Genomic DNA, 27,440 nt, shown 5'->3' on the forward strand with positions numbered 1-27,440 from the left:
TTGCTGTCATGCATGCCTGCAAGCCAACAGAAAAATGTTTTACCAAGTGAAAAACAATCAGACTAAGCAATTAAGTAACAGCTAGAGCTATACTCTGAGGTAAACACATCTTCCTTTTGAGTCAAAAGTTGAATGATATGCCTGATACTGTTCTGTCATGATTAGTTATGATGCTGGAGACACCAAAATGCTATAGTCTGTCAGTATAAAATGTCTGAAATTCTGAGGATCAGCAAACTAGAGAGTGGAATAAAAGGAATGGATGCGGATTCTAACAAAGTAGCAAATGTTATGAGGCAACCTGTGTTCATTACTGAAACAAACAAATTTCAAGGAAAACATCCCTCCTAAGGTTGCTATATGGAAAGATGCATGACAGCAAATGTCAGGGAAGAAAGAGTTGCAACCAGCAGTGAGCAACACTGTGAAACACTACACAAAGAGGTAAAGCAATGTTAACCGTAAAATCTTATACTGGAAATGATTAACTGATTCGGGAGTAGAAAGAAACCAGTTTGCACTGCTACTGCACTTACCATGTACACAGTGAGATCACAAACATAAATGCAATCAAACTAGTCTTGTTTTAGGGTCCTTGAAGGAAGATCATGAGAGGATATAACAACAGTGTGTTAAGATTGTGGACCAAGAAGCAGCGCTAGGAGATCAACAGTAGTGCTAGAAGAAGGAAATGAGGATGCAGCAAGCTAGAATATAATTACGTTGGCTGGGTTTTGACCGAATGCCAGACGACATCTGAGTCGGGCAAGGTAACAGCTTCAGCTATAGCCAAGTAAATATTTTTCTTAACAAAGAGGGTTCTGAAGTAGAAGGGAGGTCCAAAGGAGACTTACCTCTTTTTTTCCTCCTTTTCCACACCCATGAACAGTGCAAGTCAGGGGAAGGCTTTTTGTTATTTTGTCATTGGTCAAGCAATGACAAAGACATAGACATCATAACTCTTCCAGGATTGGCCACTTGAGGCAGGCTATGTCAAAGCTCTATAAATAAGAGTCGGGTTTGATCAAGATGATGTACACCTGCTTTGTTACTGAAAAAAGCGCGATATGAGGCTCAAAACTTAAGGCATTTATTTCAGGCCAAATAAATGTTAAATTGTAGATGAGTTGGTATTTAATGAGAATTATGGTATTTAGTTTTTATTTTCCATTAAGTCGTAAAGTTAAAATTATTGGAAATAAGACACCCGTCAAGTATCTGCAAATAAGAATGAAACTGAGTGAATAAGACACTTGTCAAGTATCTGCTAATAAGAATGAAACTGAGTGAATTCACAAAACGTGAAGGAACAGAGAAAAGGTTAATAAAGCTCATTATTAAACTATCAGAGTCTGAAGCCAGTCCATTGCAATGTTTAAGTCTAGCAAGGCATTTTTGGTTTAATCAAAATAGCTTTTTATCGGTTTACCGTAATAAACTCAAATCACTATGGTTCGAGTGCTCATATGAGTGACTCAAAAGCACGAAAGTGAAAACGTCGACAGTCCTTAATGTTCGAAAAACAGCAAATCGAAAAGCAGATTCGCTGTTTTTCAAACATTAATGTCAAACAAAAAATAAAACAAAGTATAAAGAAGGGAGGCAAGCCCCCCTGCACCCCCCACACCCCCCTACTTTATTATTCTAACTCCGAGATCGCACTACAGTGGGGAAAGGAACCATTTCCCAATCCCCACTATAGTGCAATCCACCCCTCAATGTCAAATGTGCAATGAGCGAATGTCTGTCTGTGCATTCGCTCATTGCACATTCAAACCTTTTTTCTTTTGGCATTTGCAAAATTTGCAAACAGCCTTTCGAACACTTGCTGTTCACCTGACTTTGTATCACCTTTATAAAGGTAAACCTTTTTACCTTGCAGTTGTCAGCTTCAGTAAATCATATTCACATTCCCTAACCACAGCTACAATTTGCGTGTGCACCATACAGCTAGGTAAGTTTTCAAGAATACCTCTACCACAATCCCAAACCAGAGTTAATGTAAATAGGTAGCAACTGTAAGATGAACGAAGCACAGAGAACAGGTGCTGGGAATTGATGAACCTCTGGCAGACACATGCAGGCTTCATTTGACAAATAATATTATGCCTGTGTAGCTAATATGACATCCATCAGTAACTGTTAGTAAGCTACAGAATGTCAAATCTGAGACAGTCTCTTTTTTACTTATGCTGTGCATCTGAAGTATGTAAACCATACAAAACAAGCCCTATAGTGAAACCCACAAGAACTCTAAAATATCTTACCCCCAATAGTTGTATTTTAGTTAAAGTTTTACTTAAATTTGCTATTCTCTTAGAGGCATTAGTACTATGTGATGGTGTATTCTTTGCCAACAAATTAAGAAATGTATTTACTAATTGATTTGTTAACATTGTTAAATGGACTGGGATATAAATTACTTTAAGTCACAACTGAAGTCATTTGGCAGTGACTACACATTAATACTTTGTTGTTATATATACATATACATGTTTTCTGCATAGTAACTTCCTTGCAACCCAACCCCCAGACACACACACACACACACACACACACACATAAATGCCATAGTGGCACAACTGTGGAGAAAACAGTGCACTTAGTTTGTCTCAGAAAGAAAGACACTCATGATCAGAAAGCTTTGTTGATTAACAAATGAATGATTATTGCTAATAACTAATATCTATCTGTGGTGCCACAAACCACCGATAGCTTCATACTTGACAGTCACTAATTCATGGCAACAACTGACAAAGAATACATGAGCAAGGAAGCAGAAAAGCACCATTTATATAACAGTGTGTATGCAATGGCAGGGTAACATAAGGTGGAAGAGGTAGGCAGCAGTGTTTATTCACACACACTGTTTATATTTCTGCAGTGTGGAGTCCAGAAAGACAAAATTGTGAGAAATTTCAAAATTATGGATGACCAAAAACTCTTAAGTTGTTAGTATATAGCTTCAGTTTTTGAAGAAAGGCTGTCATCTGAAAAGAGAAAACACAAAACAAACCTTCTGAATCACGCGTGGGTAGTGTGCCTCTGGGAAAATACCTGCCAGAAAAAAAAGGCAAAATGCATTACAATAAAACTATACACTATATTTTAAAATTCTTTTCAACACAGAAGTTACAAATTTTATCAGTATCAAAGGATGGCCCATATCACTTACACTTTCTGTTTCTGCATCAGGTCGATAACATTCAGATTTTACTCTATTAGCCACTTATTTTCTTTTACAATTATACAAGTTGCTGTATGTGCTAGATGCATTACTTATCCTCCATTTGTCCTCATCTTATGACACTCTTAAAAAGGTATTCAGATTATCCTCTACTAAATTACATATATATATATATATATATATATATATATATGTGTGTGTGTGTGTGTGTGTATAAATGGGAATTTCCAAGACCCAGTGTGAAAACAAAAACTCAGAAAAGAGCCAGTGAATTTGTCTTTTTAGGAAAATTTCACTTACTGTCTAGTAAGTGTACTGCCTGGATGCCAGCAAAGTAGAAATTTAGATAGCATGAAAGAAAAATCAACAAAAGGTGAAGAGAAAATACTGGCTGAGAAGAACTCTGCAGCTGTTCAGCAAAAAGCAGTTCAAGCTCCAGTTTTGGTCTAAGACATGGCTTCCAGTAATCTAGAGGAAAAAATAAGTAAAATGTGCTCAGAGTTGATTACAACAAATGAAACACTGATGTAGTATATCTACTCAGTTAACAAAAGGCTGGCAAAATAAAAGCCTTAAATAGATAGTCAGATAAGCTGATAAACCTGCAAAAATCAGAGGCTGAAATGAAGAAAAAGCTATCTGAGAATGAGACAGCCCAAGAAGAGATGTTTCAAAAATGGCAGAATTAAAGGACACACAACCTAAGGTTTTCTGCTGTACCACAGAAAAGGAAAGGAATAGACTGCATTAACTTTATGAAAGCACAAATAAACAACTCATCTGATATTCCATTGCAGGAGTTGTTAATTGAAAGGGTGTATCATGTGTGTGCTGTAAACCTGGCTATGAGGAAACAGCCAAGACTTCTAATAGTAAAGATGCAATGCTACCAGCAGAAAGAATTGGTTCTGACAAAACTGTGGCGGAAGGACAAAGTATTACAATTTGGAGACAGCAGAGTGTTTGCGGAAAATGATTCCCCATTGTACACCATGCAGAAGAGGAGTACATTTATTACAACAATCAGGGAATGTTGAGAACCAGATGCGAGATTCAAGCTGCTGTATCCAGTTGTCTTCAGAATATTTTTTTCCTGGAGGGTCAAAGCCATTTTTTGATGCAGAACATGCTAAGGAGGAAATTCAAAAGTTTGTCCAACAAAAAGTGAGCTATCAAACAGAAGGAGATTCGGCTTCTTATTCTTCTGATAATAAAGCTCATAGAGAAACTATGCAAGTGAAACCTTTTCCAGTGTTTCAAAGGAAAATGCTGGAGAAAGAGAAAAAAGTACAGGAGGTGACTAGAACAATCAGGAGGACCTTGGGCTTGAAGCAGAGCCTGGGGCTGGGAGATGGAAAAGAAGAAGACCAGCAACACTGAAATTAGGGAATAAATGTGAGACTATAAGGATGCTCAGTTACTATCCATTAGGGTAGGATGAAATGAGATAAAAATGGTGATGCATATCCAATCTCCAGGAAAGTCTCCAGGAATAGATGGCACTTCTGTGGATGTTTGGACTCTAGGAAGAAAGTGATAAAAGTCAGGAAGGTTTTGTTTAGCAGTATTTTAAAATGAGGTAAAGCATCAACTACCTGGAAGAAAGCTGTGGCAATACCTAAAGACGGTAAAGACCCATCAGACCCAGCTTTATACACGCCCATTCCAATCCTAAACCATGATTATAAAATGATCGTGTCTATAACGGCTAAAAAAATGGCAAAGGTGATGGCAAAACTGATAGATATGGTTCAATGTGGTTCTGTAGAGGGGAGGCAAACATACGGTAACATCAAAAGTATACTGATGCTCCAGAAGGAATCACAATATAAGAAAATACCACTGTTATTGATGAATCTTGATGCAGAGAAAGCATTTGATAGAGTTAGATGGGATTTTATGAGTAGGGCAATGGAAGCATTTGTATTCCCTGACAAAATAATAAGGTTATTTGGGAGGATATATGAGGGATTGGAGATAAAAATTAAAGTGGGGGGGTTCATCTGTGGTAAGTTCTGTTTGAACAGAGGAACCAGGCAGGGGTGTCCTCTTTCCTCTTATTTGTGTTATATTTAGAACCACTGGCAAAGAAAATAAGGGACTCAGAAATTCAAGGATATAATTAATATGGTAATCAAGAAAAGCTAGATGAATTTGCAGATATATTATTGTGTACCTGAAAAAGACAGAAAAAAGACATTTCAGTGTTGTGAAACATTCTGAAACAGTTTCAAGTCTTTTCACGATACAAAATTAATGAAGGTGAAAGAAAAGCAATGGCTGTAAACTACATACCCACACACAAACTGGTCCAGCAATATCCATATTTACAGAGAAATAATAAAATGAAGTACTTAGGAGTATGGGTTAAAAATGATTCTGTCATGGCAGCTAAAGATATGTGGGGGAAACACTAAACAAAAGATAAAACAAAAACTGAGAAACTGGAATCTATATTTTATGGTTATGGATAGCAAAATACAAGCAGTGATTTTTTTTAATCCCTTTAGTTTTATACACAGGTCAGACATATTTTTATCAACCAGAAGAGAAATGGTGGATAGCAATTAATAAAGAGTTGAAGGATTTTATCGGGGGGAGGAAGAGGTCAAGAGTCAAGTGGGATAAGTTGATCCTTCCAATAGAAAAAGGTGGTTTGGGATTACATGGTTTGTAGGGATATTTCAAAACTACATAGTTAGGGCTCCTATAGATAGCACAAGCAGAAAGCTATACTTCAAAGTGGAAAGGGATGATGATGAAACACAAGGGAAACTCAAGAAATAGCGAGAGACTGGGATTTTGGATTCAGATCCTTAAGGAGAATAACCATACAGAATATTATTTTCATAAAGTAGCAAAAAGTACTCTAAAAACTACACGAACACTGGAATGCAGAAAAGAGATTCTGCAGATAGGAATGACTGCAATTAGATGTACAGAGATTAGGCAAGAGGAGGCTGGAATTTACTGTAGAAAACTGGCAAAGGAACCAATGTATTGGGAACAAATACTTAGAGAGGGAAAGATAACAGAATGTGAAGAGGCCAAGAATTAATTTCAACTGCAGACTAGAGATTGCCTTCCCTATGAAGGATTGATATCAGAGTACAGGCAAAGAGAAAGAAATAGGGACCTCATAAGTCAAAGACTAGCACTGGTAGAGTTTTTAATGGAATCAGAAACAGCTGTAAAAGGGAATAATTAGCAGGGCATATAAAATATTGCACAATAACTATAGGAATCCATCAGAGGAGGTTAGAAAGAATAGCAAAGAGAGACTGGACAAGCAATTCACAAAGAAACAATGGGAGGGTATATGTATAGCTCCAAATATACAACAAAATCAAAAAGATTTAGGATCTTTGCTTGGAACTATTTGAATAGGTATTTTTATACCCCAAGCAGATGCTGGAGATGTGATGGGGAAGAAAGAGGTAATTGGGAACGTATTTTTTGGGAGTATAATGAGATGACAGACTTTAAAAATTCCATGGAGACTACTCTTTCAGAAATACTGGGTGAGAAAATTGGGCTGGCTACAGAAATTATTTTTTGAGCTGTGATACAGAATACGAATTGCCTAGACATAATAACATCTTGCTGAGTTTAATTCTGGTGGCTTCCAAAAAAGCAATTACTGGAAAATGTAAATCAAAGTCTAAATCAACTTACTAAAAGTAGAAAATATAGTTACAGAGATAAAATAACTGGAAGTGGGATCTTTAGAAAAAAGGTAGTAGCTAAATTACATAAAAAATGGGAATTGTGAGTTCAATGCAAGCAGAATAATGCTCTGGAGGAGGAATGAGGTTTAAGGGAAGGCAGGAATTGAATAAGTTATGCAATGTTTGGCTGCCAATGACGGTATAGAAGATTGTAGGTGATGTATTATGTCTGGAACTGTAAATGTCAATATGCTTTGCTTTCATTTATATAAATGCATGATTGCCTATGTCATAAGTGATCATTCAATAAAGACGTTTATTGTTTTAAATATGGTGTTAATGCTGTCATCCGCCTGTTTTTCATGGATGTAGGCTTCAGTTTATGCCAAGTGACAAAAATCTCCTAATTACGCTAAAATGGCTACAGGCACTAAAAAGATGAAAGCATAAAAAATGATGAATATTTATAAATATAATATGCCCATTATGAAATTTAGAAAAAGTCCAATTTGGAGATACTGGTAAAACAGCTATAAAATACGCCTGCATTATGCGGCTGCGAAAGCACAAAATAAGATTTCTCTCTGTGATTACATAAGTCAGCACATTTGCGTGGTTTAATGTAGGTAAAACATATATGCACGATCAGTTCTGTCCACATATCGTGGCTACAGACACATGAATTAGAATATTTATAAAGGGGGATTAGCAAATTATAATGTTGATACTGTTGCGAACTTCAGTTTATGCCTAATGGCAAAATCTCCTAGTTACTCCTGCCCATTTTCATGGCTGCAGGTGCAGGGTCATAGAGGATAAACTTATAAATATAATCTACCCATTAAGAGGTAAGTGGCCTGAAAGAAGATCAGTTATAAACACTGTTGGAGCAGCTGGCTCCTTATATGTTTTTTACTATTCTACTCATATTACATTTAAACAGAAGCATAATCTAAACTACCCTCATATTGGACATTTATGTTATTGGTTATATCATTTAATATGTACCTGTGATTGGTTATATAATTTACATATCTAAATTTAAGGGATGTCTACCCTAAGGTTTACTGATTTGCTATTTTATCATCTAGTCACCTGTTTATTGGCCATTCAGGACCATTTCTTATCTCCCATTGGATTGCCATCTCCCTACTTTATGCCTTGACATTTATCACTCTGTCCATTCCCTTCTCACAAATATTTTATTCCAGATGTCTGTAGCCACGATATGTGGACAGACCTGATCATGTACATATGTTTTATCTAAATTAAGTCTTGTAAATGAGCTGATTTTCATTTTGCCATTCCGTAGTTGCGTAATGCAGGTGGTTATATGGCTGCTCCAACAGTGTTTATAACTGATCTTCTTTCAGGCCACTTACCTCTTAATGGGTAGATTATATTTATAAGTTTATCCTCTATGACCCTGCACCTGCAGTCATGCAAATAGGCAGGCGTAACTAGGAGATTTTGCCATTAGGCATAAAGTGAAGTCTGCAATAGTATCAGCATAATAATTTGCTAATCTCTCTTTTATAATTCTAATTAAGGTGACTGTAGCCACGATATGCAGACAGACCTGATCATGTATGCATGTTTTACCTACAATCAACTGCGCAGATGTGATGATTTATGTAACCACAGAGAGAAGTTTTATTTTGTTCTTTTATTTTCTATGACTCTGCACCTGCAGCCATCCAACGGGCAGGCGTAATTTTGCCATTAGGCATAAACTGAAGTTCGCAACAGTATCAACATTATAATTTGCTAACCCCCCTTTATAAATATTCTAATTCACGTGTCTGTAGCCATGATATGCAGATAGAACTGATCTTGCATATATGTTTTGCCTACATTAAACTACGCAAATGTGCTGACTTATGTAATCACAGAGACGTCTTATTTTGTTCTTTCACAGCCGCATAATGCAGGAGTGTTTTATAGCTGTTTTACCAGTATCTCCAAATTAGCCTTTTTCTAAATTTCATAATGGGCATATTATATTTATAAATATTCATTATTTTTTTATGCTTTTATCTTTTTAGCGCCTGTAGCCGTGCGAACGGATAGGCTTAATTAGGAGATTTTGTCACTTGGCATAAACTGAAGCCTACATCCATAAAAAACGGGCAGATGACAGCATTAACACCGCAGGTGTTTATGGTTTTAACAAGTGATTCTAGATATGAGCTAAAATTTAATCTATGCTGCCTTTCAAAAGAGAATTGTTTTGTTTCACTCACTATTACGGGCTTTTGTGTGATTCAGTGATTAGATAATGAATTTCCTGCTAACCTCTGATTGGATTGTTACTTTAAGTTACATGTTACTTCCTGAGTTTGAGCTCTGCATCATCTCTATTGATTGTGTAATGAAGGTGTGTTTAGTGTTAGCACTATGATTAGCTGTTTATTTTTAATTTAACCAATAGGAGCATTTGCAATTTTAGATCTGATGAAGGTGAGATTCGCCGAAAGCGCTCATTGTTTTAGGCCTGTTTGTTGTTTTATTATTTGCAGTTTCATGATTAAAGTTTCTTCAACTATTTCTTGACTTCATAGTTTACTTCAACGTTTGTTTTGCCGTGGTGACGAATTCAGGATTTTCTTGTTACTTTTGGACCACTTTGACCTGAAACGTCTTCAGAGTGAGTTGGATTATTTTTTCCTCTCTGTTGTAAGACAGGTTGCCAACGGGCTCATAAACCAGACACTCACTATCAATGTGGGTGACTCCACATCATCAAGCAGACCTGTTACAAGTGGGGTGCCACAGGGGTCAGTGCTGGGCCCCCTACGGTTTGGTATATACTTCTTAGAAGTTCAGCTCAAAGCTAAGTGGTTGTGGCTGTCCAAGTTTGCAGACAACTGCAAACTGGGTGCAATTATTGAATCCCCAAATTATGTCAGTATACTCCAGAAGGGTCTTACGCAGACCAACAGTCTCAAACTGAATGCAAAGAAATGCATCACCATTCCCTTTGGCACAAACAATGTTCCTTCACACTATCAAATCAACAGCAATAACCTAAGTACCCATAAAGTGGTAAGGGACTTGGGATCACAAGTTGACTGCTACTTTAATTTCGACCACCATGTATCTACATTAGTAAGAAAGGCTTTCTACGTAGCACACTTGATTAGTAAAGGCATCACCTCAAAAACAAAAGAGGTTATAACCCCTCTATACTTGGTACTAATCTGGCCCATAATTGAGTATAGCACTCCATTTGGCATGTACTATACAAAGCACCTGTAGCAATTGGTGAGACCTCAGAAGTTTCTAACAAAGATCATCAAGGGGCTCTAGTTTGTGCAGTACACAGACCAATTAAAGACCCTGTCACTATACTCTGTATTGTATAGCCTTCTCAGGGGAGACTTATGCCTGGCCTACACAGCAATCTCAGACCCAAATCTAATGAACTTGCTGCATATCTACAAATCAAACAGGACTAGTGCTACCCATTCCAGGGACCTAAATATGGGCTGCAACTAAAATAGGACATGCTGGAGGGACAGATTTATCTCCCAGCAACTACTGTGTATTTGGAATAGGTTACCAATTCATGTGAAACTGAGCACCTCTATAACACTGTCCAAGAGGAACCTGGATGAGTGAATGGGACACCATAAATTCTTACCAGGGATAGTGCCCACAACCCTTCTGGACATGGGCTGTCATTACTAAATGCAATCTTGGGTAATGACTAGCATTTCTATGGTATTACATTGGGATGGAATGGCTAGGCTTGAAATGACCTCTGGGTTGGGAGCCTAGTAATCTCCTATGATAAATAACCTATTGTATTAAAACAATATGTACTGAGGGTAAGTACGTAAATGACATTACACAAACACAGTCTACAGCAAAGCCATTGCCACACAGTAGTTAAACACAGATGAATGAGAAATAAAAAGGCTGGAATTATAATGACATATTTTTTTCAAGCTCTGAAGACTCCTTACTTCACCACATTAATTTGTTAGAAAACACCACTGGGCCTTCTGTAACTAACAGAGCTAATATTTTTCCTGGACCACTGATGCTCCTAAAACAAGTCTACTGTCCCCCACTAAAAAGGAAACTTCTCATCCAAGAAAACTTACATGACCATAGCAGCACACAACAAAACTCCCTCTCCCTCGATTGTCCTTCATTCATATCCACACCAGGCAAAAGATATACTATCTGGAATTGCCTGCCTGCTGAAGTCAAAAAACAAAAATCTAGCAAGAATTTCAAAAAGGCCTTAAAGAGCACCTCCTTACTGAATCCACTTGTAACTAATATCTTGTAATGGTTAATCTCTATTCTTTTTTATCACTGATATGATGCCATGTATTGTATACTACTGAATCAAGCTTATACTGCCTTTTTTCACTCAAACCAATGCAAATACTGATAATGTAGATCATTTGTTTAAAAATGCACTCCATGCAGACATTGAATAATGCTCTACAAGCCTGGGCCATGCTTGAAAAGGGTCAATGGACCAATTCATCTACCCCAGTCATCAAATAGTCAATAAAATAAATAAATAAATAATGCTGTTGTACAATTTACCCAAAAAACAATGTGTTTTAGCATGTTCTTGATTGTAAGAAAAATTATAATAAATCTCTTTGTGCAAAATGAGAACACACAATCACAGACACATATACACACACAGTTAAAAAGCCATTTAAGCTCTATGTGGTCAACATGCACAATAAAATAACATTCCCTCATAAAATGGCAAAAACTACACAAGAAATTTTTCTTTAAGTAATATGATTGTATAATAGCAATATACACTGATCTGGTGTAGATATTGCTAAAATCTTTAACAATGGTATCATTTGTTTATAATTTGACCATTTATTTTGTAATGACTGTTTATGTCCTTTTTGTCATTATCACTACAATAGGTATGCATTATCACCACCCTACCAGTATTATCATTGAAATATCGCCAGTCTAGCAGTATTACATATTTATAGCAGTATTACTCATTCCCATATCGGGTGTCATCATAATGCTGCTACTGGAAGATTTTTTTCTGGCCTAACCCACATCGCTGTGCTGATACATTCCTTGCACATATGCTTTGCAGGCCATAATATGTACCCAGACAGAGTGTCACCCTGGTGCTGTGGCTATATCTCCTCAGGCTCCCCACTCACTACAACATGGCAATCCAGCTCTAAGCCCTGGCCTTCACCAGGGCACCATGAAAGGATCCAACCAGCCTGCTCCCTTTCCCCAAGACAGTCAGTCATATCCTCCTCTACTGTGCCTTTAAATCTTCCAAGCCACTAACCAGACTTGGGTCACATAGGTCATAGTCAGAGCTTTATCATTCTATACCATTCCAACAGCAATTGGGATGTGGTATAGGTGTGTACATCAGGCATCTACTCTGTAGCCAGACTAGAGCATGGATGACTGTGCACATCATTCTCCTCAAGTGTACCTCATTACGAGGAACGTACCTCATTTGGGGTCTTAAAAAGTTCATGTTCCTCAAAAGTTCCACATTGAAAGACTCTTGTCACACATTCAGTGTTAGGATTTTTATTAGTGAAATCCATTGTAAATAGAAATTAATCATATTAATTCATTAAAATAAATGAATAAACAAATAAAACCAAGACTCTTTCCACAAAGGGCAAACGTCCAGTCTGGTGGACCCCAGCCATTAACAAACTTTACAATAAGAGGAGAAAGCTATTACATGATAGAACAAAATCCATAAAAGGGAAGTCACCCCTGATCATTATTAGTAAAAAAATACGAGCACTCATAAAATCAACTAAGGCCAGTTTTGAGAGAAAAATTGCCATGGATTCAAAGGACAATCATAAGGCCTTTTTCAGCTATGTTAGGAACCTGGGTGGAAACTCACAGATATGCTCAGAATTAGTCCAAAATGATACAAAAATCACTGAACCCACAGACATTGCCAACATACTGGCAGACAGGTTCAGTGCAAACTTCACCCCTCTCCCCTAAAGGAGAGATAACTATCCCAGCCGAGTGTAGCCTCCCGGACATCTCAAATGCGCAGGTGAAAGCTGCTCTCTCTAAAGCTAAAAACACAGCATCAATGGGACCGGATGGTGTCCCGGCTGTGTGCTACACGAGCTAAATGAGGAATTAAACCCGCACATAAGGCAGCTGTTTAATCTCAGCCTTACCACAGGATACGTGCCCAAGGAGTGGCGTGACGGCAACTGTGGTCCCACTCCACAAAGGTGGCCTCACGGACCCTGGTAATTACCGCCCCATAAGCTTAACAAGTCTAGTCTGCAAAGCTATGGAGAGGATCATAATGGAGCTCATAAACAAAGATATAGGGGACTTGCAGACATTGGACCCGACCCAGTTTGGCTTTGTCAAGGGAAGATCATGCCTTTTGAACTTGGTCGACTTCTTGAAATAGTCACCAAGGCCATTGATGAGGAAAGGCAGTCCATACAGCCTACCTTGACCTTGCAAAGGCTTTTGACACAATACCCCACTCGGGTATTGTAGAAAAACTTACCAGCTTAAATGTAAACCCATATGTCACAAGATGGGTTGCAAACTGGCTTAAGGACAGAACCCACAGGGTTAGAGTTGCTGGCGCTGTGTCAGACTCCAAGCCGGTCACAAGTGGTGTCCCACAGGGCTCGGTCCTTGGCCCCTATTGTTTGGCATCTACTTCTCAGAAGTACAGGCCAACATGGGAGGACTTTGGCTGACAAAGTTTGCAGATGACTGCAAACTGGGCCATAGTGGAAAGTGCATCGGACACTGATATCCTTCAGAAGGGACTCACGGAAACAGATAGCTGGTGCCAGAGCCATGGCCTGAAGTTAAACGCCAAAAATGTATAGTCATACCCTTCGGGAAAAACAAGGTAACCCCAAGCTACCATATAGGTGGCAATCCACTAAGCACAGAAGAGGTTATCAGGGACCTGGGGACCCAGGTTGACAGTGGCCTTTCTTTTGACACTCACATTGCTAAAGTGGTTAGAAAGACCTTCTACATTGCCCACCTGATCATGAAGGGATTCACATCCAGATCTAGTGAGGTCATTGTTCCCCTGTACTCTTCACTTATCAGACCAATGATCGAGTACAATGCCCCATTCGGGATGTATCTCACCCGACATCTGCAGCAATTGGAGAGACCCCAAAAGTTCCTCACCAAAAGGATAAAGGGACTCCAAAATCTGTCATATGCTGCCAGATTGAAGAAACTCCAGCTCTATTCAGTCGCATACCGTCTGCTCAGAGGTGACATGTGCCTGACATACAAGGCCATGTCCAACCCGGAATTAATGGACATGCTCCACCTCAAAAAATCCAAATCCACCAAAACCACTAGAGCAAGTGACTTAAACCTTAGCACGGATATAAATAGGACGTGCTGGAGGGATAGATTTATCACTCAGAGACTCCCTATGCTGTGGAATAAAATCCCGGTCCATGTGAGGCAGAGCACCTCGCTGACTCTGTTCAAGAGAAATCTAGACCTGTGGATGGGAGATCGTAGGTTTACCCCGGGAATCATCTCTGGGTCACTGCTGGACAGAGGCACAACAAACTAATGGGCACAGTATTTTTTCATATAAGGGGTGGCGTAAGCCACAATAATTTGGGCTAGGCTTATAAATGCCTTAGGGCAGATAGCCTAGTATAAACCTATGAACCTATGAACCTATAAAATATCTTCTTTATAAGTAAAACCAGCATATTTTAACCATTCTATGACCTTCCTAGTTGAAGTTGTTATTAAACCACTAGTATGTGTTCCACATTTTGCCCATTTGTTCCACATTATGAGGGCTATTGTTCCTCATTTTAGAGATGGAAGGTTGAGAGCGATGGTGCACATAAGCAGGAGATGATCACTGCAGCACAAAAAAATGTCCTGTGCTACAGAGACAGAGGGGAATTAGGGCTGAATTAGAAACCCATAACAGCTGCTTGGATGATGGCCTTTTATAATCAGCTATCAAATTACATGGCATGAATGGGCTGATGAGGTCACAGAAGAGTTGAAAGTTGGCAGACAGTGGGCAATAAAATGATATAAAGGCACAGGCTTCCCCCTCTCCAATATTATCAACCAATAATCTGTAAAAAACTGTAAATGTTACAAATTGACATCATTCTGTTAATAAAATGGCATATCATGCCTACACAACATACGGTGATGAGGCAACTTTTTAAAGAAACCTCTAATATTTCTGACATTAGAAATGATGTCTTTGAAATTCTTTAGTCTTCTTTGCCACATCTTTTAATCTTCTACACCTGCCAACATCTCTGTCTTACTTATATATGGCCACCACTTTCCTCACAATACATAATTATTCATAATCTATACATTTTATATTGATCCTGATACTATCTTACCTTTCATGTCCAGTGCAATCTCCTTATAGTAATCTGTTGTGATAAAGTATCTCACATACAGCTGTCTAAGCAATGTATCCATTTTGTATGACATACATAAATACAGACTAATTTAAGGCATGTATTCAAAATTTAACTTTTTACCACTGAAATAAATCAGTGCAGTGACATCCCTTACATAAATACTGTCTTCTGATATTTCTGCAGCTCTCTTTATTGCCCTTATCTTGTCTCTGTCCTGTATAAAAGCCATCATAAACTTCTAAAATGTTCTTCATACCAATCATTGAACTCATGATCAAAACAGTTGCCATATTCCTAAATGGTAATCACAAAAAGTCTGCATTCTGTACTTTAAACCCCCTATTCTACATCATATTCTGCAAATGTTCCCACCTCTACCCAGTCATTCTGAAAGCCACACTCTCTAATCCAAAAGAGTGAATTAAATCACTTCAACCTGCAAAGCTCACACTATTTCAAATACCAATATGTGCTCTAACCACAGTGAAAACTATACCCTAAGAAAAGTATCTGTCATAAATATCCTATCCTTTATCAAGCTGTCACCGAAATGCAACCAGCATCATTAACCAAAATTCATAATATTCATTGAAATGATCTCCCTTCTCTTCTTTCTACCATAATTAAATATTCAAACATTACCAAATGCATTTAAAGTAATAGTATGATACAAAAATTAATATAACTCCCACTGTTCCTACACACTTTTTTATTTTACCCACAGCAGGACTAGCCAGCTCAAAGGTGTGAACACTGGCTCTAGGTGATGGTCCCTGTTGATGCGACACTCTGACCCCATGTACAAAATGGAAAAAGAGGTTGATGCTGACGCTAATGCCACTGTCCTCTGATGACACAAAGTTCTCCTTCCCATCATCAAAATCACAGTGACCACCATGGGTGAGGGTCTGATTGACTGGGGAGAAACTGCCATACTACAGACAGGCAAATCTGAACCTTATTTCTCCATGCTGGTTCCAGGCTTGCTCTAGACATCTGGATCTGTGTGGTAAACATCTCCATATTTGTGGTGTATTACTGTCTTGAGGCTCACCCTCCAGTGGCATGCAATGGGACACTAAGTCCACACTCTGCCTTCATGGTACCATGTCACCTCTTCTGGAATCCAGCCCCATTCTGTACTCTGCATGTTTTACAGTACATATCAGGAAAGCAGCAGCTATTCCTCCCCAGAACACAACCCTTATCCCTCTTCTTCACGAGGGACAAGTGGGTATAGCCCCTTCATTTCACTGCTTCTCTTTGTTGGGTCCCCCAGTGCTGAGGCCATTAATAAAACCCTAGACTCCTGTGATTTATGCAGGACTCTATTCCTCTTTGCCATGGACCTGACAAATTATTCGTGGACACGTTGTGGCATACACATATTAACAAAAACAACATTATCTTGCATAAAATACATTTCTGCCATCAGAGTATCCAGGTGCTGTACCTTAACCTTAATTCCTTAACACCTTAATTCCACTAAACATATATATTAGCAGTGCCACTTAGATCACAAGTCCCCACAAACATACATATTCACCATCCAAGATATATATTAGAAGTGCCACTTAGATCACAAGCCCACACAAGCGGATTTATATTAGATACTCGAAGTTACTGAACTTCGAATATAATATGGTCAACACCATATCATTGAAGTTTAGTAACATCAAATACCTAATAAAAAAGTAAAACATGACAGGAAAAACAAGTACTTGTTGTAAGCAGGGGGGGCAAGCCCCTCTGCACCCCCACACCCCCCACTACTTAAATATACCGACTCCGAGATTGCACTACAGTGCAGTAAAGGGAAATATTCCCTTTTCGCACTGTAGTGCGATCTCGGAGTTGGTATATTTAAAGAGCGGGGGATGGGGAGGCAGGGGGACTTGCCCCCCTGCTTACGACAGTTACTTTCTGTCCATTGTTTTTTTTTTTTTGTGTTCGAAATTATAAAACTGCGACCATACAAGTTCGATCTAGTGGTGTTCAATGTTTTATACTTTCGATCACGTAATAGGAACCCCCCCATAAGCAAACATGTTCACCATCCACTAAACATATATATTAGGCTTATTAGCAGTGCCACTTAGATCACAAGCCCCCACAAGCATACATGTTCATCATCTACTAAACATATATATTAGCAGTGCCACTTAGATCACAAGCATACATGTTCACCATCCACCCAAATTTCTACTGAATGAGTTCTCGTCCACTCAAGTGTCAAAAGTCTGTCATGTGATTTGTGAATTGATTTGACAGAATGTTATACCTTTAAAAGCTCTGTAATCTGTGGCAGGTTTTAGCCTATGGATGCTAACCATTTGATGGCTTTGACCCACTGCTTGCTATTTTATTTAATACAATATTTAAGTTGATATTTGGGTACTGCTGTTTATGATGAACGTGTTATTTTAGGTTTAGATAATGCATCTTATACCAGAAGTGTAATTGTACTTGGAGTTTCCCCACTGACCTGGCTACATTTCTCTTAGTACATATTCTTGAAAAATCACATATAAGATTAATGCTACCTACTAATTTACAAAAAAAAAATTAAGAAAAGAAAAATATTTGACACAGCTTTGCTTTGGCAGGGGCATGGCACTCGAGTCTGTTTTAACAAAATGTAGCATTTTCCTGAGTAACAAAGATCCAGAGAACCTTCAAGTACTCTGTTTATTACTTTAAAAAGTATATATATATATATAGGACTACACATCACTACTATATCATGGTTCTTCGGTATTATATGGTCTTGACCTTTCACTCCTCTCTATACACTAGGTTACAAGATATCTAACTAGCAGTGTAGTAGCCATCTCAGTGAAGACCAAGACTGTTCAATCTAGAAATATATCACTAGGTCAGAAGAAAATGCTACAGGTCCAATAGCCCATCATGGGTGGCAACCACAGAGTGCTGGCAAAGAAATATGAAAAAATGCTGCAGCAGTGATATTTGAGCTTCTCAACAGCACTACATCATATACAACCTGAAAAACAAAAAACACAAGTTAACTGAGTGAAAGTAACATTGACAAAAGCTGAACTACTTTTGATAAAGACTCATACATCTAGCTTTTCTTTGGTGGAGGCAAAGCCTTCCATACCGCTGCCCGTACACCATCCCAGTTAAAATCATCTCCAGGGTCACTGCTGTTGAGAGTAAAGGGATATGTCCTCTCTTGCCTCAGTCTTAGACAACTATCACAATCTGACTCACTGAATTTTTAGTGAAAATGTTAGCAGCTAGACACATCACACAGTACCACTTTCATACTTAGGTGATGAAAACACTAACAGCAACTTCAGTTACAACAGAGTATAATATCCCAAGAATTCAAGTACTTAGGATGTTACTAAATCAGAAACACATGCTACTCCAACCTTAAGAAAATTAGAATTAAAAACTAGTATGAAACTCTACACCTCTACATGACCACAGAACGTGTCACGGAGGCATAACAAAACCTGCATTAATTCTTATGATGGTGCAGAGGATGGCTTTTATATTTATTCTTATTTACATGTTAAGAAGACTTTTATAAGTACCTTCAAATACCACCGATATTTTCTGTTCTTTATTTAGTCAAAGTTACCAAAGCGAGTGTCTGGAAGGGTGGAACAGATTATCAAGGAAAGGTTCCAGAATATGTTTAATAGCAAACAACTGCAGTTGGAATAAAACATAAATAAATTATTAATATGTCTAGCACTTATTTTTGGAATGTGTCTTTTTATCTTATTGCACAACCACTTTATTATTAGCATGTTAAATCTATAGTATTTTTAATTTATTTTCTGAAACTATTGTTTACACTGTGCAAACTTTATATGGGTTTACATACTGAAAGTGAGAGATTCCAATACTTGTCTCTCCATTTGCAGATAGGGTTCCATAGATGATACTGGATGGGGGACAACAGAGACTTCATTGTAAAAAGCTCTAGAGAGGGCTGGCCTTGCAGAGTTTAAGGTTATTTAAGGAGTCAAATTTTCATCACTGACTGCTGGACAGGATATATGGTCAGATGGCCTAACCTAAGACACTGTTACTAAATAGCAGGTTAGTATAAAACAAGTCCATGCATACCTTAGGACATGTTGTGGAGTACTGACATGGTACTTGTTACATAATACTTGACTGGTTGAGAATTTCCATTCTTATCTGGCTGTGGCCGTTCTGCTAAATCTGTTTGTCAACCAGTATCCTAATTTGGGTAAAAAGAGAAGTGGCCATCTGTTTCATATCTAGCTTATAAATGACTCCTATTCCCAATGGGAAAACTCACTACTCTTTATATGTCTTTGGTGTGGGAGTAAATTGTAGATACCTCCTATTGTACTACCATGGATGCTTTCTTGCAAGACCTCATTGATTATTTAGATGCCATTGTGTAGGTTCACCCAAACTAGCTGGTTTTAGATAACTTTAACATATGGGTTGATAATAAAACAACTGAATGCACTCATGGTTACCTCTAAATTATGTAGGTATCTGGCTTTGCTCAGGTTGTTTCTCCTCAAACCCATATTAAATCACATGCTTGGGCTTAGTTAAATTGTTACAAGTTAACATGCATAACATGAGGGTGTAGACCATCTCATGTTCAAATTATAGTTTGCTCTGTTTCATCCTGAGGCAAACTCTGAATGGATCACATGATACTATGCAGTGTAAGTATCTGAGAAATTTTTCTTGTAGTGTTCTCATTTTAACTAGGATCTGTTCTCATCCCTGTACAGAGTAGATGATCCAGAATCACATGTCAGTGTCTTAACTTATGCCATTTCCTGTGCTCTAGATCAAGGTGCTCCAATCTGTATATACCCTGTGTCTGTATACACCTTCCATCTGTTATAGTTTGTGATTGTTGGTATAATCTGCCAGTGCCAAACAATCAGATGTCTTACTAAAGAATGCAAGGTTCTTGCTCTGAGATCTTTGTTGCACCAAACCATCTAGAACAGCAATTCTGGATAGTGGACAGGTTGTGTACTCCAGTTTGCCTTGTGATCCAGAAAGCTTTTTCTTCTTCAGAACATGAAGCAGCTGTACTTTTACCTCAGATGTGTCTACTGAGCAAGACATTGACCTGGTTTAGGTAGCTAAAAATTGTTGCTGGACTGACTAAAGATACATTAACATTGAGACGTGCTTAGTAATCTCATCTCTTTGTCCCAGTACTACTAGTATGATAATATCTTGTCAGATGTCCTTAGGCACAGTTATTCAGCAGACTGTGCATTCACCTCTGAAGAAGTATTTTTTTCCTACAACTAGTTATTAATAAAGGCCGTTATTACCCCCATTAATAAGAAACAATCTCATCATTCTCATGATCGAAACTATTTACGTGTAATGTTACTGAGAAAATAGTTTATATTCACTTAGAATCTAAACGGTCTTTGAATGTTTCCCTAGGTTTTTACCAGAGCCATTTTATACCTTGAAATAGTGCAAAAACTGTCCTTTTAAGGATAGTTTAGAATTTTCTGCTTGCAAGAGTACAATATTTTTATTTTAGCTTCATTCTCTTTGATCCAAAAATGAGCATAAGACACCAAGGACTATCAGCATCTTCAGCAAATGTTTGTTCCCTTCGGAAGTGACAGTCAAGTTCTAGGGAGCAGACCAGAAAATAATAATAATAATAGTAATAATAATAATATTAATAACAACAACAATTATTATTATTGCCATTTGTTAACCAGGTAGGACTACTGGGTACTTGATCTCTTTTCGGAGTGACCCGGAAGCAATGTCTGGTTAATTGACTTGCTCAAGGTCGCATACTAAACATCTGTTTTTTGAAGAGTTCTCCTCCTCACCTACACCCTCCCCTGAGATGTCCTGCTTACCTTACAATGACCACTTTAATGGCTCCCCACTCACGTTTCCCTGTCTCTCCATGGGTACCCATCTGCTGGCTCACCAACAGATGTCACCAAAGCAGCAGACTTGGCCATCTCTCACCCAGGATGAGTCAGCTGAGGTTGGCCATTCAAGCTCATCTCCCTCCTGCCTGGGCTACAGCTAAATTTGCTATGGCAGTCTGCAGATTCACAAATCACTGTGCTGTGTTCACCTATTTCAGATGGTTGCTGCTTCACTTGCATCTTGAATCTTCACTACCCTAGTTCATTCACAAGTGACTACACAGAGATTTGGATAAAATAATTGCTAAGAATAAGTCTGCCAGGTTGTTCATGCCTTAGAATTCCCTTTTTTACTCTTAAAACAGAGGTAATCCAGAGGGCTCAAGTTAAGTCCAATATCCCACCCATGACCCAGATAGTGACAGGACTAAAAAGAAACAGTACAAATGATTAGTCCAGATAAAATCACTTTAGCTAGCAGACCTAAGACACACTCTCTCTCTCTGATACCCTTCTTGTGGGAGGAATAAAAACACCTTGTTGAATTTTAAGCAGTTTATTCAGCTAAGTAGGTAGATGGACAAGTGCTCATTATCAGGTAGATGGCAAATGTTGGCGGAGTGATGGGGAAGAAAGAGGTAACTGGGAACATATGTTTTGGGAGTGCAATTAGTTGGCAAACATCAAAAATTCCCTACAGAATACTCTTGTCAGAAATATTGTTTGAGCAAATATGGTTAACTAAGGAAATTATTTTTTTTGAGATGGGCTACAAGATCGGAATTGCCTAGACATAGTAAGTCCTTGCTATGTTTAATTTTGGTGGCTGCCAAAAAGCAATTACTAGAAAATGGAAATCAAAGTCTATGCCAACTACATTTGAAGTACCGAATATTTTAACAGAGATAAATGAATCGAAGGAGGGATCTTTAGGAAAGGGTAGGAACAAATGACATTGGAAAAAAATGAAAATTGTGGGAATAACGCATGCAGAATAAAGTTTGGGAGGAGGAGTGAGATTTAAGGGAAGGCAGAAATTGAGCAATTTATGTAATGTTGGATTGAGGACAGTTATGCACACTTATAAAAAACGTGTGATGTATAATGCTTGTAACAAGCAGCATATTAATATGGTTTGTTTTCTTTTATATAAATGTATGATCACCTATGTCATAAGTGATAATTCAATAAAGCTGTCAAAAAATAAAATAAAATGAATATAAACATATTCTTTAGACATTGCTTTGTGTAAGAGTTAAAGACGCAATGGCAGGCTGAGAAGAATTTAAACAAATCATAATACTTATACCCAGTTCAATATGTATCTGCATTAGTGAAACTTTTCCAAAAAAAAAAAAAAAAAAAAAAAGTATTGTTAAGGACATTCTAAAAACAAAATATTTCTGTTGCCTTATCAATAATTGAATCTGGGTATCATTACTGTGACAACATGTACTCCTCTTTTAATGATATAACGTCTCCAACTTTCATGACAAGAAGGATGATGACAATGCAATGGTAATTGCATAAAATACCTTAGCAGTAAATAATGGCTGGCACAGATGCACAGATTAAAACATAAAATTTTATTTTGTATAATAATTACTTCTCACATTTTCTACGAGACATTTAAAGCTATTTCATTAAAATCAATTAGAAAAGAACAGACAGAAGAAGAAAAATGTAAGAATGTTGGATTTTAATAACAGTTTCTAAGCAACTAATGTCTGTAACTTAGCAACTTAAGGTTATGTAGGTTATGCAGCACAGGTAACGGGAATGAAGCCTTGTCTAAGCTTCTCATTAAATCACCCATCATGAAAATGTTGTTCGAGTTTTTTAAAGTCTACAGATTATAATCTACTAGTTTGTGTGTCTGCAGGTGACACAACGGCCACTTATTTTAATCATATTATTTATGGCTAATATGTTTATGATTTGTTCTTTAAATAAGATTGGCATTTCCCTTACAGAAAATATGACTTTAATACACTGATGTAAATGTCTTTTAGTGGTCGATTTTGCTAAGATTTGTTAAGTGCTTTTAAAGCATTAAGTGACAAGATTGTTTTAAAGCTATATGCAGGTCTTTCTTATAGTGATAGCAAATAGAAAGCGTAAAGGAAATAAAAAGAACTCAACAGAACATTCTGTACAAGTAGAGATCCAGCTTTGAAGCACAATTTCCCATAGTGAAAACTATAAAACTGCCTCACCTACTGTGAAAGAAAACTAAAAGAAAAAGGGGAAATGAACATATATCTCTACAGATAATAGAATGAAAATGCACTGTGTCTCAATTTCAAGAGTGAAGAACAACCCCTTGGAATAAACATGCATTGCTTTTTTTCATAAATGTCAGCAATGGCTAGCGGCACAAGAATCAGACCTCCCAATTCTACTTGTTTTGGAAGTATGCACCTCTTTTTAGGTTTGATTTACTCCTTTACAAGCTGTACCTGTTCCTGGAGGTATGTACCTATTTTTAGGTTTGATTTACTCCTTTACATAATGTACCTGTTTCTGAAGGTATGATCCTATTTTTAGGCTAGATTTACACTTTTACATGATGTACCTGCTCCTGGAGGTACATTCCTATTTTCAGGCTTGATTTACCCCCCTGTCACACTTCATTTTGGACGCTATTTAGTAAACAGAAACCAGACTACATGACCAACATTCTGGTAGTACCAATAATTTAAAACAAGAGGACCTCACATTTGATATTTCCCTTTTACAGAAGGAAAAAAAACTTTGTGATGTAGATGTTCGTAATATCATTCATTAAAGTCTTCAGATTTTACACTAGGTCTTTGATAATATGCTTATATTTTACATTATTTTTGTTTCTCTCATTTTTTTTTAACTTTTGTTTCTGAGTAATATCCCACAGTCCTCCTGGAAGTGGGAAGAGTTGCGTATTATTCAGTATTCAGATGTTATGCTGGATGTACATACTTTTCAAGAGCCTGCATGGAAACGAGTTTAGTCAATGATGCTAAACATATTACAAAATGACCAAGAAATATCACTCCCCACAGGACTAAGGCTACCTGTGCCAAACTCAGTCCAAGCTCATAAACTAACATAAAAGGCACAGTAGCGATGCAGGCAGTAAACACAGCGCTAACCAAAATGCAGGAAACAAAGCTGAAAAAAACGCTGCTTCATGAACTTTACAATTCGGATTTATTGTGATACAAACAGAAGATGTGGTAAGCGCTTTCACCTGGATAGGCTTCTTCAGACCAAAAGAACACCCCCTCTTGTACACCCTTATATGGCAGAAAAGGCGCAAAAAACAGATAAACCATAAAAGGCACAGTACAACTATCATGGTATACCACATAAATGAAGTGCTTACTCCAAAATACATTAACCACAGTAAAATAAAATAAAATAAAAACACCTATACCACTCATAAAACATGAATAGAGATGCATAAAAACAAAAAACTATATAAATTCATACTAATTGCACAACACTAACAATAAATTCTCTCATAAAAATGCTCTCATAATATATGTAAAAAGCACAGTCATACACATCACTTCAATCTCTTGGACTTCAGGAAAGGTCTCAATGTACTTTCTCATTCAGTCCAGGAAAAACATCTGCTCTAAGTCTAACAATCCATTTAGATCCAATACTCTCAGTTCTACCCCTCACACCCCCAAAACTAGTGTGTGTAAGATCTAGTACTTTAAAACGAAAAAAGTGTGTGGAATCATTAGACAAGACATGTTTGGACAAAGCTTATTATATTACATATATAAATGCAATTATCTGAAGGACCAAACACCTGCCTTCTTCTTTTATTTCTTTCTTTCTTGCAAAATAGAGCTTTAGGTAACAGCAATGTCATACTAACTTTAAAGGACAGGTAGCTCGGGAAAGAAAAGCCATTGTTTCAGATACATTATTCTTAGTAGCAAATTGAATAATTTATGTAATATTGCTTATGCTATATGATATATAGCAATATTTGTTTATGTTAATATAGTTTGATTACTTTTATATGAATGCAAATTTGCCTGTGTCATCACAAGTGATAATTCAATAAAGGTGTTTGAACAAATACATATCTACATTATAAGACAATCAAAGTATTCGGCTGAGGCATTGATTGTACAATCTTTAAAATCAATAAGCTTTTAAAACAGAAAATGATACATTCTCTCAGTGTTGAGAATGATTTTGTATTTGAACCAGCTGATAAACTGGGGAAGAGTAGATACATTTTAAATTTTACTATGTATTTGGAAAGAGCATTCATTAAACCAACAAGAAAACCTAATGAAGCTACAAAAATGTCCAAGAAAGAGATGCATATTTTTGGAGGAAACCTTAAATGACATCCTTACGTTTATAAAACTTGATATGTTTTAGTAGTTAGAATACTCCAAGCAACAGGCACTTGATACTATACTGAATGTGAGTAAATATATTAAAATGTCTAGGGAGACATTCTTTAGAAAGTCAGACATTATATAAAACCCTCCTATTGCTGACCTGCTACTTTACAGTCTGTAAGTTTGGGAGGTGAACAAAGAAATGTGATATTACTTACAAATCAGTGAATGCCTTGTTATTAAAATCTTTATCAATAAAACTGAGGCATTGTTATTTAAGCTCTAGTAATAAAACTGAAACATTACATGCAGCAACGTAGATGTTTGATTTAAATTTGTAAGATGAAAGAAACTGCAAGTATATTTTCTTGACAGCAATTGTTTATATTAGGACACACCAGGATGCGCTGAAGCAAGCACTACCCCTAGTGTGATGTGGGCCAACTTTATACTGTTAGACCTATTTTTCAGTTGTTGCTCTTACGAAAATGAGATATAAAAAGAGACAGCATAACATCCATTGGGTGGCTTATGCCCCCAGCACCCCCAAAAGACTGCTAGGTCCTTAAAACTATCTATATTTGGTGGTGTGGGAGGGGCACCATCTCCCTTGCTATATGTGTGTAAGAGTCCTTCACTCATTACATTTGTAATGCCCAACATTAGAGATGCAGTTTTTTATACTTTAATCTTAAACTTTTTAATGTTGAAAAAAGTACAGAATTAGAATAACAATTAAAAAGCATGCAAAACACTTAAATAACCCAACTGGGATGTCAAATAAGTCAGCTCCTCCCACACCTGTCCAAAGTGAGATGGTATGTCCTAATATAAACAATCGCCTTCATGACATCAGATCATCTACAAAAGTTCTATAAACTGTGATACATCTGCTAATTAAATTAATTTGCCTGACTGATAGCCATTTTACTGTTAATTCAAAATAAACATAATTGTACTATTTTGCAGTCAATTTTACTTCATCTGATACAAATAGTTATTGTATATAAAGTTTTATGTGAAATGATGCATTTATTCCAGACAACACTGTCATGAAATCAGTCAAAAGTTTACATTGTTATAACTGAATCATTCTGACTCAGAATCATTCTTCAGTCTTGAGAAACAGAGAACATCAAAACAATTACTTAACATTAAATTTGCAGTGTTATACAACTACAAAGTATAAATGAGATTATTTGATATTTGAGGAACTGGGCATTCCAACATACTAATGGATACACACAGTTGAAAGGCATACAGTCAACAGTTTGATTGGATTATGATATTAGTAAGCAATCTGCTATGCTGAAATATCTTAAAAGAATGCAGATATACTATTCTATGTCATTTTAATAACAATCATTCCACTGTTTAACTTGTTTGTATAGTAATACAGATTATTGTAGAAAGTTGGAGGACTGTTCAGGCCTTAATAAAACATAACACACAGAGAAATGTACATAATTTACATATATGTATATTTGTATTGATTTAATAGATAAATTAACTGTTTCAAATTTTGCTTCTAGCTATACCCCATGCACAAGCACCATCCAAACAACAAATAAAATCATGAGGTACTCTCATGCAGGATAATGACAATAAATATAGCTGCATATATATATATATATATATATATATATATATATATATATATATATATTTATATATACATATATATATAGATATATGGGTCTACATCCTAACTTTAATCATTTTGACACTTCATTTCATTTGACTTCATTTTGTTATTAGCAAGAAAATGGAATATGAAAGTACCCCACCCTTTCCCCACTGCAGTACGACTGGAGAGTTAATGTAGTTAGGGGGGAGGGGGCACCCCCTAGCAGGGGGATGTGGAGGGTGAAGCCCCCCACTTACTTTTCTTTTACTAAGCAATATTACATCAAAAGTTAACAATATCA

General features: G+C 37.1%; 1 protein-coding gene across 2 annotated transcripts in view; it reads right to left on the minus strand.

Annotated features, from left to right (window-relative positions):
* MEST overlaps positions 1-27,440 on the minus strand; it is a 425,711-nt gene that overhangs the window by 169,201 nt on the left and 229,070 nt on the right. For both annotated transcript variants that reach the window (XM_044088671.1, XM_044088670.1), the window contains one exon: positions 3,017-3,057. In XM_044088671.1, coding sequence (XP_043944606.1) covers positions 3,017-3,057 — 41 coding nt within the window. The remainder of the gene's footprint in view (positions 1-3,016; positions 3,058-27,440) is intronic.

The sequence above is a fragment of the Protopterus annectens genome, chromosome 11.part0, assembly GCF_019279795.1.
Source record: "Protopterus annectens isolate FY-2018-M chromosome 11.part0, PAN1.0, whole genome shotgun sequence".
In the NCBI taxonomy this organism is placed as follows: Eukaryota; Metazoa; Chordata; order Ceratodontiformes; family Protopteridae; genus Protopterus; species Protopterus annectens.